The sequence below is a fragment of the Ruditapes philippinarum genome, unplaced genomic scaffold, assembly GCF_026571515.1.
Source record: "Ruditapes philippinarum isolate M1 unplaced genomic scaffold, ASM2657151v2 ctg748_1_1_1_1, whole genome shotgun sequence".
In the NCBI taxonomy this organism is placed as follows: domain Eukaryota; kingdom Metazoa; phylum Mollusca; class Bivalvia; order Venerida; family Veneridae; genus Ruditapes; species Ruditapes philippinarum.
In genome coordinates, this window is record NW_026867085.1 from 129,957 (window position 1) to 145,239 (window position 15,283).

General features: G+C 32.5%; 1 protein-coding gene across 1 annotated transcript in view; it reads left to right on the plus strand.

Moving 5' to 3' along the window:
* The window catches only part of LOC132734773 (uncharacterized), a 36,609-nt gene that overhangs the window by 1,464 nt on the left and 19,862 nt on the right, over positions 1 to 15,283 (plus strand). The window contains exons 2-13 of the mRNA XM_060721619.1: positions 1,839 to 1,917; positions 2,922 to 3,093; positions 3,489 to 4,730; positions 5,064 to 5,237; positions 7,057 to 7,199; positions 7,556 to 7,660; positions 7,849 to 7,981; positions 8,656 to 8,852; positions 10,103 to 10,273; positions 10,454 to 10,534; positions 11,308 to 11,428; positions 12,332 to 12,450. Coding sequence (XP_060577602.1) covers positions 1,894 to 1,917; positions 2,922 to 3,093; positions 3,489 to 4,730; positions 5,064 to 5,237; positions 7,057 to 7,199; positions 7,556 to 7,660; positions 7,849 to 7,981; positions 8,656 to 8,852; positions 10,103 to 10,273; positions 10,454 to 10,534; positions 11,308 to 11,428; positions 12,332 to 12,450 — 2,682 coding nt within the window. The 5' untranslated portion in view covers positions 1,839 to 1,893. The remainder of the gene's footprint in view (positions 1 to 1,838; positions 1,918 to 2,921; positions 3,094 to 3,488; positions 4,731 to 5,063; positions 5,238 to 7,056; positions 7,200 to 7,555; positions 7,661 to 7,848; positions 7,982 to 8,655; positions 8,853 to 10,102; positions 10,274 to 10,453; positions 10,535 to 11,307; positions 11,429 to 12,331; positions 12,451 to 15,283) is intronic.

The window sequence follows — 15,283 nt, forward strand, 5'->3', positions numbered from 1 at the left end:
CTTGGTTAATGTTAACATGCAAGTTTTACATATCTCAATAACTATTAAAGATATTTATTTAAAACTTCACATATGCATTTAGGGTCATAATTGTAGGTCACTGACAAGATCCATAATTCTATCTTGCATTTAGGCTGATTTTTCTCCCCTTTTTCAACTTAGAAATTCATGGTAAAGTTTTGCTTGTAAGCTGTTATCTCAATTACTACTGAAGGGTTTGTGCCTTTTTTGGGACAATTTTATGCATTCATAATAATAAAGCAGTGATTTACTTGATAAAACATCTTAATTAGAATCCCTTTGTACCTTTTCTGTCAAATTTTTGTATTCATAGGTAATTAGTATTATTATACTCAATAAAACAACCTTGTGACATTACCTTCCGAATAGTCAAGCCAATACTGTATAATTAGACTCTCTCTAAGGCCTATAACATGAATTTATTAAAAAAAAATTAGACCTTTTGTGATCTTAAAAAATTTAACATTATCAAGGCCCTTTTACTATCAAGCACTTAGAATAGTCGAGCGTGCTGTCCTTCCGACAGCTCTTGTTATTGAATAAAGAGTTCAAGAAAGATGCGTTTGTTGTTTAATGACACTTAATTGGAAAATATTAGAATATCATGACAATGTCTCCTTTATTGCGTTTTTCACACCTTCCCAGTGACGGTACTGTTGTTTTGGATTATAAGGATCTTACACGTTTTAACAAATGGCTTACAGAATAATACAAGAAAGATGCGTTTGTTTTTTAATTATACAGTCAATAGATTTATCTGAAACTTGGCAAATGTGGGTTTTTCCCAGCTAATGCTTAGACAAACAAACTAACCGTTATAGCTCCACGGTGCACTACCTATCACAATAGATAAGTCAACCTGTTGCGTTTATTTAGAAACTGTCAAGGTCAAATGATTAAATATTGCTTATATTTTCTTTACTTTGTCATTTATTCATTTAAAAATTTACACTGCCATATTCTTCGAGAAAGAAACCTATTTCAGTGATCAATTTTCTTTTATTCTATAATACATGCTTTCCCCTCTATTCATGTCAGAATTTAGCATTTCCTTGGTTAAAATGCTTTAAATAAGTTAATATAAATAATTTTATATTTCTAAATGACACATGTTAATGTGCAGCCTATATTTAGAGTTCAATAACTATATCATGGTGATTTCAAAATAATTTCTTTTTAGATAAAGTTTTGTTTTAGTTTAAAGTGTCCAAATATGTTTTCATTCTGAATTTCAGAGATGAAATGGATTTATAAAGAGAATTGAAATTGTTATAATAATATTATAATTAAGACTGCACACCTAACAAGTAGTTGTGTATAATATGGGAAATGATTCCAGAGCCATATATATTTTAAAGGCACAATACTTCCACCTTTTGTTAGATCTATATGTATTATGTCTTGTTTGCACATTTAAATAGAATCCTCTAGAAAGAGAGCATGCTCAGCATCTATTGAAACTAGAAAATATTTTACACATGACAAATTACATATACTTCCATTTATGTACTGTTCTGCATTTTACTGAATAACTCAATCAGACTTCCCTGTGTTTGAATTGGAACTGTTTCTTGTTGATTTAACAAATTTCAGCATCAAAATGACTTCATTAAGATACAGTATATTATGCTCAAATTTGATATTTAAAAAAACTGATAATTACTATACTGTCTCTTTTGAAATGTAAAATAAACATCTTTAATTTTGAATACACGAATGACAATTAAGTTGAACTTAATAAATGTTTTTTTCCTGAAATAACAATCTTTCATTTACATAGTACTTAAGTAGTTTTATATAAGTTTGATTTATTTCAGGACTTGAATTGAGGGACAATCTACAAACAGTTTTGTGAGATATACCATAATCAAAATGGGGTCAGGATCTTCCAAAAAGGTATATGAATGCATCTTATGTTCTTACATAATCCAATTTTTGTACTTTTACCACAGTTTAACATAGTAATATAAAGTGCAGGAAATACAAAATCTTAAATTAAAATATTGACTTATTTTAGTGTTTATTTGCAAATATTGATCCATATTGCCCAGCATAATAACATCTGTTTACTATTATGTTTGTGTATAAGCTTAGTTGTTACACAGTCAATAAATATGATCACTGGGTAATATACACGTATATTTTAACTCAAACGTTTCATGCATACGAGTGTATTTAGACATACATGTATATACATTGTAATAAACTGTTTGGTATTCTTATCTGCATGTAAGATCTACATCTAGATTGATTTATAATATTTTTTTGTCTTTATTTTATATTTGACAATCAGTGATTTTTCACCTTGTATAGCAGATGCCTTTAAAAGGCCTCTTCCCCATTGAAATTTTCTTTAAAATCATGCAGTTTTCCCAAAAATTTGAACTTAAACCAGCTTTTTTACTTCCCAAATGAGAAATTTTAACAATAATTTTCCCCAAAATATAGAGGCTAAGGCTTCTTCCCAATTAAGTGAGAAAAATCACTGTCAATCTAATAAAAATCATATGATTCAGTTAAATTCAGTTTGGTTTACACATAGTCTACATGTATTTGCCCATTACACATAGTCTACATGTATTTGCCCATTACACATAGTCTACATGTATTTGCCCATTAAACATAGTCTACATGTATTTGCCCATTACACGTAGTCTACATGTATTTGCCCATTACACATAGTCTACATGTATTTGCCCAAGCTGGATTTGGAAACAAATTCTTGCACTTTATGTTATTCACTATCAAGAATGCTTCCTGGAGCCTAAAAGATCATAAGATGTAGAGATGTAGGACCATTATGACCATCTTGCTATTATTTCCTACTGTAAAAAAAAGTTGGTGCATTAACCCTATACAAGTTATTCTGCTTGTCTGAAAGCTTCTCTTTCTTTTTTCAGGCCTCCCCAACTATATTAAGGGGATATCGTACTGAGCTAGAGCATAAGGAAATACCATTCCGGGAAAATAAGCAAGATGATGTGACCAACCTGGAGATGCAGGATACATCAGATGAAGATACTGTACTTGTTAGTGTGAAACAGGACAACAAACAACAAACAGATAATAAAGGTTTTTTAATCTTTTCTTCTTTTAATTAAAACTTTTTTCACCACACTTTTTAACCTTTTGTGATGTTTGATGCATTAACGTGTCTGTGTCCTTTCTTGAGGTTTGACATAACTACTTTTAAGAGATAGAGATCTTAGTTAATCTTTTCTACTTCTAAAATCTATTTCTGTACAAACGGTTAAGTTAACGATGCAGAAATGTTGGCGAATTGAAAAAAATCACTTAAATTTTCTAGAGCATAATTATCAACCAACCCGTCAATAAATTCTACCCATGTTCCATTGTCAAGAAAAATTCCTCGTAGGTGAATTTTATAGAAACATTTGCTTTCTTTGTGCATTTTTATTCCCTGAACATTGAATTAACTTGCAATTTTTTTATTTTTTTTTTTCAAGAATTTGTGACAACAGTAGATGGTTCTACAAGAGCAACTTGGCCCATTCGTTGCCTTACAAAGTTGGATTATAATGTCAACGCTTACCATGGGGGATGTGCTGGCCTGCTATTAATATCAACTCAGTTTGGTGGAAAGGGAGAAGAAACCAATGTTGAGGCATTTCTGGTGTCCGGTGGATTCGATTGTAATCATTTTAAGCACAAGTCGATTTTTCGTGCACACGAGGGTCATTTTTCTGCAGAAAATTACTTGATAACAGATGAGAGTGGTATGCTTAATGTGGATTGCAATTTTGGTATAAATCATCTTCGCCTTTTGACGAATGATTGTCGCTATGGTAACTTGAGAAACGGAACATTTATACAGGGCAGTGATGATGGGGGTTCAACAGTATTACCATTAAATGTAAATGGGAGCGGATTGACAATGATTCTTTGTAGCGGAGATGATGGCCAAGCAGCGGTATACATGGTAAAATCTGGATTTAAAGACAATAAATTTTTGGCAAAGTTGTTTGCTGGGGATGATAAGTTCAAATTTAGCCTTGACAGTGAAAATATTGCTGTTACTGGACCAAAAGGCAGTAGATATGGACTGTTCCACAATAAAAACAACCTCACAGAGACAGCGGACGAATCACATGTTTTTGTCTCACAAAACCAGACAGCTGATGGAAAATCACCAACAGTTCTCATGGAAAAAGTTCAAGGTCATGCTATTTTGGTTGTGCTATGTTCTAATAGCAATGGTGTTGAAGATTCCACTGTCTCATGTATGTACATTGTTACACTTACAGATGGAAAGGTGACATCTGCAAAAGAACTTGCTGGAGTTTATGGGAAAAGTTACAAACAGTCTGATTTATGGACATTTGAGCTCAAAAAAGGTCAGCTGGAGGTCACAGGTCCAGATGGGCCATGTAAATATGGCCTAATGTCCAATATCCATGCTGCTAAAAAGGAATTATTGTCATCAATAAAACAAGATTCATGTTTAGCAACAGGGGAAACAACTCCGACTAAAGGGAGTGTCAAGGTCAGTAAAACTGGGGTCATCGGAGAGGTCAATAAGTTTTCTGATATACATATCATGTGGAACCACAAAGTGATTATGGTTATACCAGGAAAACAACTAAAGAAGGAAGATGGTGTTTATAAATTTAAACATGATTGGTCGAAAGATGAAACTGTTGCTGGACTTCACATGGTCAGAGTTTTTGCTGCAAGGAAGCACTTAAAAAGTAAGTATATGAAATATGACCTGTCTCTATACTATACTTGGAAAAAACACTCAAAAAGTGATGCATTCTTTGAAATCTTTCTTTAACTTCTTTTGATAAATTCTAGAAAAATAAGAAATATTTAATGTTTCTTTAGGGTCTCTTTCTGCCTGCTAATTCACATCTCAAAATAAAGTCCTTTGTTCTGAGAGCAATGGTGTTGAAGATTAGGGCTGCAATGATACACCAAAAGTTTGTTTCGATTCAATATCGATTCCACTGCATCAAATATATCGAGGCGTTATCAAATGAAAATGTAACCACCAAATAAATTATTTTGTTTCACATTTTCAGCTGATGAAGAAGTATTTATTGAACTAACTGGTTCCCCACACCAGTTAACCTTTCAGAGGCCAGGGGTGGTGTATGCCCTGAATTGTGGTTCTCAGGCATATCAAGCAATGAATGACATTGTTTACAGCAGTGAATTCTCACAGTATGCCAATTATGACTTTGACTTTAATCAAGGTAAGTTGAATTAATCAATTAAAATTTTCTTTCATGAAATAGGGACTAAATAGGGACCTTTTCTCTGTTGTAACTTTAATTTGTTGAAACTTCAACCAGCTCCTTTAAAAGCATATTTGTTTTTTTTAATATCTACATATGTGTTTAACCAACTGAAAAAAGTGTGTTTAATAGATTTGTTAATATTTCCAAACTTTCTTTTGACTACTTTCAAAAAAAAAATAGTTTTAAAAAGAATCACTAATACCATATTTTTAACCAGGTTTTCCGAAGGAAAAAACTGGTTATTAGATTGAGGTATGTTGGCGGGCGGGCGGACAGGCGGATGGGCGGACGGGCGGGCGTAAACAATTTCTTCTGTGCGCAACTCCTCCTACATTTTTCAACGGATTTTGACCAAACTTTCACAGAAGCTTTGTCATCAAGTGACCTGGCGCATATTGTCGGGGTTTTGTGATTGGATAATATTTGACCTAATTATGGCCCTTTGTTTTTTTTCCTTATATAGAATATATAGTGAATAATTTCTTCTGTGCCCAACTGTTCCTACATTTCTCAATGGATTTTGACCAAACTTTCACAGAGGCTTTGTTCTTAAGTGCCCTGGTGCATATTGTTGGGGTTTTGTGATTGGATAATATTTGACCTAATTATGGCCCTTTGTTTTTTTTCCCAATATAAGATATAATTATAGTGAACAATTTTCTGTGCGCAACTCCTCCTACATTTTTCAACGGAATTTGACCAAACTTTCACAGAGGCTTTGTCATCAAGTGCCTTGGGGCATATTGTCAGGGTTTTGTGATTGTGTAATATTTGACCTAATTATGGCCCTTTGTTTTTTTTCCTTATACAGATTATATAGTGAACAAGTTTTACCATGCGCAACTTCTCCTACATTTCTGAACAGATTTTGACCAAACTTTCACAAAAGCTTTGTTATCAAGTGCCCTGGCTCACATTATCGGGGTTTTGTGATTGGATAATATTTAACTTAATTATGGCCCTTTGTTTTTTTTCCTTATACAGAATATATAGTGGAAAAATTCTTCTGTGCTGAACTCCTACATTTCTCTACGGATTTTGTTCAAACTTTCACAGTAGCTTTGTCATCCAGTGCCCTGGCGCATATTGTCGGGGTTTTGTGATTGAATAATTTGTTATTTAATTATGGCCCTTTGTTTTTTTCCTTTGTTTTTTTTTCCTTATACAGAATATAATTATAGTGAACACTTCCTCTGTGGCAATTCCTCCTACATTATTCATGTTTTACATTGCACATAGTTACATTGTTTGTTGCTTGTATTTGTATTTCAAATACAACATATTTATCTACAATGGTGGTAATTGAAAACCTGGTTTCATGGCATTGCCATGTTTCTTGTTGTTGTATGATGTTTTTTTAATACAAATATGATTTTTTTTTTATAAATGATTGATTTAAATTGAACTATAATAAACTTTCATGATGTTGTAAAACTAAAATGACATAATTTCAATTTTTTTTTACCAATAAATGCTGCTACATATTGACACCATGCAAATGTTTTATTTTTCAGTATGCTAAACCTTTTAAACAAATGTTTTTTACCTTAATGTCTGAATACACATGAATAAATGTTCTATGGTAATTTATTTCTTTGCTTCTAGACCAATAGACCAAATGACGTAATCAGTTTAATCCCATATCTCTCTGTCTATGACCTTGATCCCTAAATGACCTTGACCCCTTATCGACTTTGACCCCTAAATGACCTTAACCCCTATATGACCTTGACCCCTAAATGACCTTGACATCTAAGTTCTAGTTTGTTTTCAGGATATCAATTTAAGAGTTTTGGATGTGTCAAAACAAATGCTGATATACCAAATTCTGTGTTGAAAACATTAGACGGTTTCTTGTATGTCATAAGTAGAAATGGACACGGCTTTGGAGATGCGGGTCAGAAAGTTTACTACAAGGTAACTGTGTTAAAATTGATGCTTGTGAACAAGACAAATATATGTATAACAATAAATTGATTTTAAAAATAAAAGGATACATGTATATCTATGTTAGAAAGGATAAACATATCAACTGCAAAGGAAAAAATCAGAAATAAAGTTGACATACCAATCAAATGCAATTTCAAAGAGTCATCAGGAGCAATCATCAAAATTGGAAATTTATGTTAAGCAAGTAATACTGTATTTAAAGCATTTTTGTGCAATAATTGTCAAAATCTTACTTACTTTTCTTATTGGTTTAAAGGTTTATAACAAAATGGATAACTGGAAGCATTTAATTGTGTAATATTAGATGTTTTTTCCTATTTCAGATAACAGACATTCCAAATGGATCCTACATATTCCGTCTGCACACAAACAATACTTGTGAAAACATGGTGTGTAATGGGAAAGAAGTTAGTCATTTAATAACACAGGTAGGTTAAGATTACCCTTATTTTGCTATTTTCCCCTTAATTTACTAATGGTCTTGTCCGGATTGTAAGATAGACATGCCTTTTAAGACAGTTAGAGGGATAAGGGTCAAACAGAAAAATATATATTATATTATATTATTTTGAGAAGAAGCATATTTTAAGTGTTGTTATTTTCATTTTATCTTCAGCACATCACAAAACATAAAGATTCACTTGATATCGCACAGTTTGTTGGTCATACAATAGATATAGATGTTGAGGTTAAAGACGGCACTTTCCAGTTTGTGACAAAGGCTTTGGATCAGACATTTAGACATTCAGGTTTGTATTATACACACATGAAAACTTTGTGGAGATAATTTGATTCTCAGTACAACCTCTACAGAGCATCTCCCTTTCGGGGACAAAGATTTTGGTTGTTGGTTAAGAGTGGTTGCTCCAGAGAGGTTAAATTTTGTGTTAAATCTGATTTAAGGGAAGATTTGATATTATTATTTTAAAGAGGTTTTTGCTCTTTAGAAGGTCGTTCTGCAGAAGTTACACTGTATGCTACAAAAAAAATTGTTTGTTTCCTTTCTTTTTGTCATGGATGATTGAAGATTGAATAGTGCTTGTTGGCCAAGTTTTGAGAACTCTGATGATGAAAGTAGTGAAAATCATGACTAAGCATTAACAATTTAATCTGACTGCAATTCCAATGCCATTTTTTCCATATTTCTTGAAAGATTTCAGAGAAATTTTTTAGCAGAACTATTGTAATGAAGTTCTATTGAACATATTACTAGGGTTTTGTGATTTTTTTGGGTTTTTTTTTTTTATGGTATTGTATGGCCTTTTTTTCAAATATGTATTATTTTGAAGATTGGGTGCGTGGACTCCGACATTTTACAAAAGATCTTAAACCAATTTTTAGAAAAAAGTGACCTTACAATTGTTACTTAATCTCAGTTAATCTATACAAAAGAATGATAATGAAATGCTTTGCAAAATTTTAGAAAAAATCGGTGCCTTTGCCTTACTGGATAAGAAAACATACAAAGAGAAAAGCCTTTCTGAGATTCAGAAGAAAGAAGAACTCCAAGACAAACAGAAGCTTGCAGATACTGTTTTGCCAATAAGCATTGTGGTGACCAGGAAAGAACTGACCATTGTTGGCTGGTCCCCAAATCTCCTGGTGAATGCAAGTGCTGAGGTATACAAATCCTTTTGATTGGTTGATTTTTTAATGACCATTCACATTGCTGTATGTCTGCCTTTAATAGAAATGACTAACTTATCAAGCTGGAAAGATGGTAACGTCTTGTAACCTTTTGTACCTCAAACCCTTTATTGTAATGTTTGTTTAAACATTTCAATTCAACTTTCATTACCATGTTGAAAACCCAATTGACCTTTCCAGAGTTTACAGTATTGTAAAAAATGGCTGACTGGCTATTATACAGTCACTGGTTGATATCGCTTACACAAAAGAATGCACGGTTTCGTTTGTGATACTGTTTCAGTGTTTGTGAGCATCTGACTTAGCTATAAATAGAACAGGTGGGGCTGATTTTTTTTCATTGCTCATTAACAGGAAAAGTCAATTTTAACAACATTCATTCAGACTTCTGAATATTGTCATATTTTTATATTTTGAATTATAATAAAAAAGAAAATTAAACAAACAAAAAAATCATGTGATGCACCGTTTTGATATCCTTTACTTTTAAGAAAAGAAAAGAATTAGAAAGAACTTATAGTAATATTTCTTTTCAATCTTAGTTTTCAATGTAGAAATTTTCATTTTTCTGGTTAATTATTTTTCCCAGTTTTCAGAAGTATTGCAATCTTTGATAATAAATTTATATACATCATTGAAAAACTACAATGAAATGGAACCAATTCACTTTATTGTTGAAGTAATTTAAATTCAAATACGGAAATGGAATTTGATTGGTCAAATATTTTTTATGATGTATTGAGAATGTTGGGTAATATTACAGAAATCGATAAAACAGTCCTAAAGACAATATATTTTATTTTCTTGCATATCAGACTGGTGTTTCCGTTAGTTGTACCCATGCTGGAAATTTCATCTGGCATGGGAGTTCCAAATGAGTCGCATGCTATACTATGGCATGCTTAGGATGACGTAATTTTGCCATTTTGAATGCTTGTATTTTCATACGCTGTTGTAAGAAAATAGTAACAGGGAAATAGTGACATAAATTTCCATGAAAACTTGTTTTATTTAGAAGAAAAAAAATTTAAATATGATGGAATATGGTATAATATGCAAGAAAAAATATCTGATATATGTTTGCCGTTTCAGACTGGAATATCTTTCCCTCGGATATTCGGATCTGAACCACAACATATGATATTATTAATCTGAATACGCCCCTTGTATGTTTTGATGATTATATGATATAGTACTGTTACCAAGTGGGTTTACTATTTCAGTCTGGTGACATGAAGCATTGGAATACCACGGGGGATTTTAAGATAGGTGCCGGTGGATACAATACAGAAAAGACCATGGAAACTTCCCACAGTTGGTGTGAAAAATATCAGGAAATAAACTTGCTGGATCATTTCTCTGCTGATTATCTGGATACAGCTCCTGATATACAGGTCAGTATATAAATATTACATGACTGAGGATGATAGTATATAAATAACACATAGGTTTGTGATTGATAAGACTGTAACAAAACGTTTTCCAGGTTTTCTCTTTGATGTTGGCATAGACATCTTGTATTTATTTGTGGCTTACATAGTGAACATGGGTCATATATTATGATACATTTACAGGTGTTGGAATGGTATCACCAAGGAGGTTGTGGAGGAGGCTTCTATGAAATGAAAGTAGATCTTCTTAGTGAGGATGGACAGGTATTTTGTTAATACATAATTTATTTTAGTTTGATTTTGTAGGAAGCTATAAGCTTATAAACACACTTTCGAATCTGCTCCTGGAACCAACCAGTACTGAGCAATTAGTGTTAAGTTTCTTGCTTAAGGAAACAACAGCTTGCTTGGGACGGGGTTTGAACAGATGCAGCTAGTTATGCTCCTTTTAACTTAATAAGACAAAAGGCATATCCTTAAAGCACTATTTTTAGGAGTTATGTCCCTTTGAACTTTTTAACACTGCATGTGGTGTTTTTGTTAATATGCTATTGTAGCCTTTACCCTGCTGAAAGAGAAAATAAAGTGCCTTTGATGCAGTCTGACCAGACTGTGTACTGTTGATACCTCGATTTTTGTACTCTGATGATGAAATACCTTAAATTTCAATTAACTGTTCCAAGTTCAAAGCTAGGCAAATCCATTACAGCAGGTTACAGTTTGGTTAGAACTTGCTCTATTTTTATACAGGTTCTTTTACCCACATTATAGCAATCTAATTAAAACCGCCTTAAAATTTGTGTGGTGGGGCCCATTTCAAGTGTTGTAGGAGTAACATTTATTTTTTATCATTTTGGTCTAGTATTAAAACTTATTTTTGATCAGATGTCGTAGTATGGTTGTTGACAAAGTGACATATTCAATCAAACATCAATGTTATATTTAACAAAATGTCATATTCAACAAGATGTCTTTCAACAAAATGTCTTGCACCAGTAATATTGATGCGAACTTTCTCTGTTAAATGTTTTTTACAGGTGATTAAAAGTTATAGCACTGGACAGATTGGGTCTGTTTATAATGATAAATGGTTGGAGGCATCTAATGTTTTCTCAAACTATGGACCAGGCGTTAGAATTGTTGGATTCTCATCAAAAGGTTATATTTATTTCTTGTTCTCAAGACTTGATTCAGGCTAACTTAGACTGGATTCAGGCTAACTCCCCCCCCTCCCCCCAAAAAAACAACAACAAAAAACTATGTCATCAATACTAGCAAAATTTGAGGCAAAAAACAAAAAGATTGGTTTTAAAAAGAAGAAAAAAATCTGATATGCATCAAAAAATGTCGAATTAACACACTTTAGACAAACAGTATCTGCCATATCAGTAAACTATGATATTGATAAAATATTTCAGTCTTAGCTGTGAATTCACTTAATGGACATGAAATTTTGTGGTTTTGTCACAAAGAACATTTTCCTGGGTACTTAAATTTAAGACTGTTTATTTTTCCAAAAGGTAAAATTTAAATAATGTGATGCAAAATACTCGTACAACAGACAAAATAAAATGGCTTGGATCTTAAATTTGTGGATTCACCTATCCACGAAAAACCATAAAATTAGTGCTCCATGAATAATAATGATTTTGCAATATATCATCTGTCTTTCTTTTGCCATAATCTTTACAATGTTTGTTTATTCATTCATAATATCAGATATTGTAATTGACTACTAATTGATTTTAACACATTTTAGAAAATTGTTTTGCATAATTTGGTTTTCAGTGGATGTTATAAATATATAAAACTATTGATAGCTTCAAATTTATTTGGATAGACTAGACTAGCGTTTATTTGTTTTGAATTCTCAAAGAATCTCTAATTTTAAATGAATTTGATGCTTGCAGATTCTCCAGTGTAACAATTGACATGTTAAATATCCTGTAATGAAATTAAAGATTTATTGTGTTGGAAGTTGTGCTCACACTTTTCTCTCACAGAATTTTGAAATACATATACATTGATGTAATGAATTATATGTATATATGCATTTATCAGGAAAAGATGACAAATTTTGGGCGGGACATTTTGGTATCAGAATGTCGGGTGCGGAAGTTCGTGTCAAACGTGAAACCAAACCAGCCGCTGATGATGCCTATAGTGATATAGATTTTAAGGTAAACTAGTTATTACCTATTTTACTAACCTACCATGAACCATTGTTTGTACAGTAAAAACTCAGAAAACTGGACCCTGCTCGGAATTCAACAAAAGTATGGTTTTTTTAAGGATTACGGTTTTCATTGTTTAACCCTTTCGCTGCCAGAGGGTTATTTATTTATTGATCATCTATTTGCCAGAAGGTTTTCTAAGAAATTTCTATATTATTAATTAATATAATTATTATTATTTGTTATTAGTATTATAATAATTATATATGTTTCCAAATCTGCTAGTATAAAATAATTATTGTTAATGGTATAATTATCTATATATTTATTATTATTATTATAATTATTATTATTATAATTATTATTATTATTAAAGAAAAGGCAAAGGCCGTCCATATGGCAAATACGCCGAAAATAATAGGGACGGCATATGCAGTCCCTATGGCAGTGAAAGGGTTAAATGCTTTAGTATCTACTTTTCAATATCCTTTTGTTTAAGCCTTTCATTTCTTTTTGCAATAATTGTCATGATAAGTTTTGTTTTGCCAATTCATAAATATAATTCAAAATATTAGGAATTAAAAAAACGACACCTCCTTTGAACTTTTTTATTGACTATTGAAATATATTATTGATGGAATGTATTCTTACTTTTCTTATATGAAATTAATGCCTAAATGAAGTTGATATTTGTCAATGAACTTATAAGCAAAAAATGAGACTTTTAAAACAATTGGGTTTTCAGAGGGTCTAGTTTTCAGAGTTTTTACTGTGTTTATATACAAGTTAATATTGTTTTTATGCCACCGCAGCATCTGCGATGCGGTGGCATATAGCGATTCACCTGTGTGTGTGTGTGTGTGTGTGTTTGTGTGTGTGTTTGTGTGTGTGTTATATAGATTATATAGTGAACTTAAAAAATCTTCTTGTGAAAAACCACTAGTCCAATTTCAACCAAACTTGGCAGGATTGTTCCTTGGGTGAAGGGCTTCCAAAGTTGTTCAAAGAATTTCATTCCATGCAGAAATCTGGTTGCCATGGCAACCAAAAGGAATTATCAGAATAAATTTAAAAAATCTTCTTGTAAAGACCCAAAAGGCCTAGAGCTTAGATATTTTGCATAAGGCATTGTCTTGTAGACCTCTAACAAGATTGTTCAAATTATAGCCCTGGGGTCAAAATTGGCCCCGCCCCGGGGGTCATTGATTTTCACTATGTACATATAGTAAAAACTTAAAATACCTTCTTGTAAAAACCCAAAAGGCCTAGAGCTTAGATATTTTGCATAAGGCATCATCTGGTAGACCCTTACCAAGATTGTTCAAATTATTGCCCTTGGGTCAAAATCGGCCCCGCCCCTGGGTCATTGATTTTCACTATATGTACATATAGTAAAAACTTAAAACACCTTCTTGTAAAGACCCAAAAGGCCTAGAGCTTATATATTTTGCATAAGGCAATGTCTGGCAGACCTCTACCCAGATTTTTAAATTATAGCCCTGGGGTCAAAATCGGCCCCGCCCGGGGGTCATTGGTTTTCCTTATATGTATATAGTAAAAACTTATAGTAAAAACTTCGAAAAAAATTCTTCTAGCAATTGACAAATGCTAGAGGTTAGATATTTTGCATGAAACATATTGTAGTAAACCTCTAGGAAGATTGTTCAAATTATAGCCCTGGGGTCAAAATTGCCCCCACCCTTGGGGTCATTGATTTCAATATTTTATATAGTAAAAAATAAATAAATCTTATTGTACAAGGTACAAGGCTTAGAGCTTTAATATTTGTTAAATAATATCATCTTAAGGTACTCTACAAAAGTTATTCAAATTTTGCCTCTTGTGTCAAAATTAGCCCCGCCCCCGGTGGCCATAGGTTTTCCTTATATGTATATAGTAAAAACTTAAAAAATCATCTTCTCTAAATTTACAAAGGCTAGAGTTAAGATATTTTGCATGAAACATTGTGTAGTGAATCTCTTGCAAGATTGTTCAAATTATAGCCCTGGGGCCAAAATTGGTTCCGCCCTGGGGGTCATTGATTTTCATTATGTACATATAGTGAAAAAATAAAAAATATTTTTGTCTGAAGGTACAAGGCATAGAGCTTTGATGTTTGATATATAATATCATTTATAGGTCATCTACCAAAGTTGTTCAAAATTGCCCCCTGGTGTCAAAATAAGCCATGCCCGGGGGCAGTGATTCTCATTATGTACACATAGTAAAAACAAAAAATAAAACAAATGTTTTCTGAATGGGAGAAAGCTATAGCTTAGATATTTGTCTTGAAATGTTGTTTGGTGGACCTGTATCAAAATTGTTTTGAATTAAACCCTTGGGTCAAAATTATGCCTTGCCCAAGGGGACAGTGACCTACTTTCTTGTCCTTTGATGTACAGCAATGACATTTTGACCATGTGCACAGTTTTAGTTGTAAAATTGAACTTTGATATCAGGTGACCTAGATTTTGATGATGTGACCTTCTTTTGTGTCCTTTGATGTACAGCTATGAAATTTGAACCATGCGGTGGCATAGCATTTTTCTTAAATGCAATCTTGTTTACATTTTGGTATAGAAATTAGTATAAAGATTATGCTCTTTTTAGCTCACCTGTCACAAAGTGACAGGGTGAGCTTTTGTGATCGCTTTTCGTCAGGCGTCCGTCCGTCCGTCCGTCGTCCGTCCGTCCGTAAACTTTTGCTTTAAATGACATCTCCTCATAAACCACTGAGCCAATTTCATCCAAACTTCACAGGAATGTTCCTTTGGTGGTCACCTTTAAAAATTGTTCAAAGAATTTAATTCCATGCAGAACTCTGGTTGCCATGGCAACC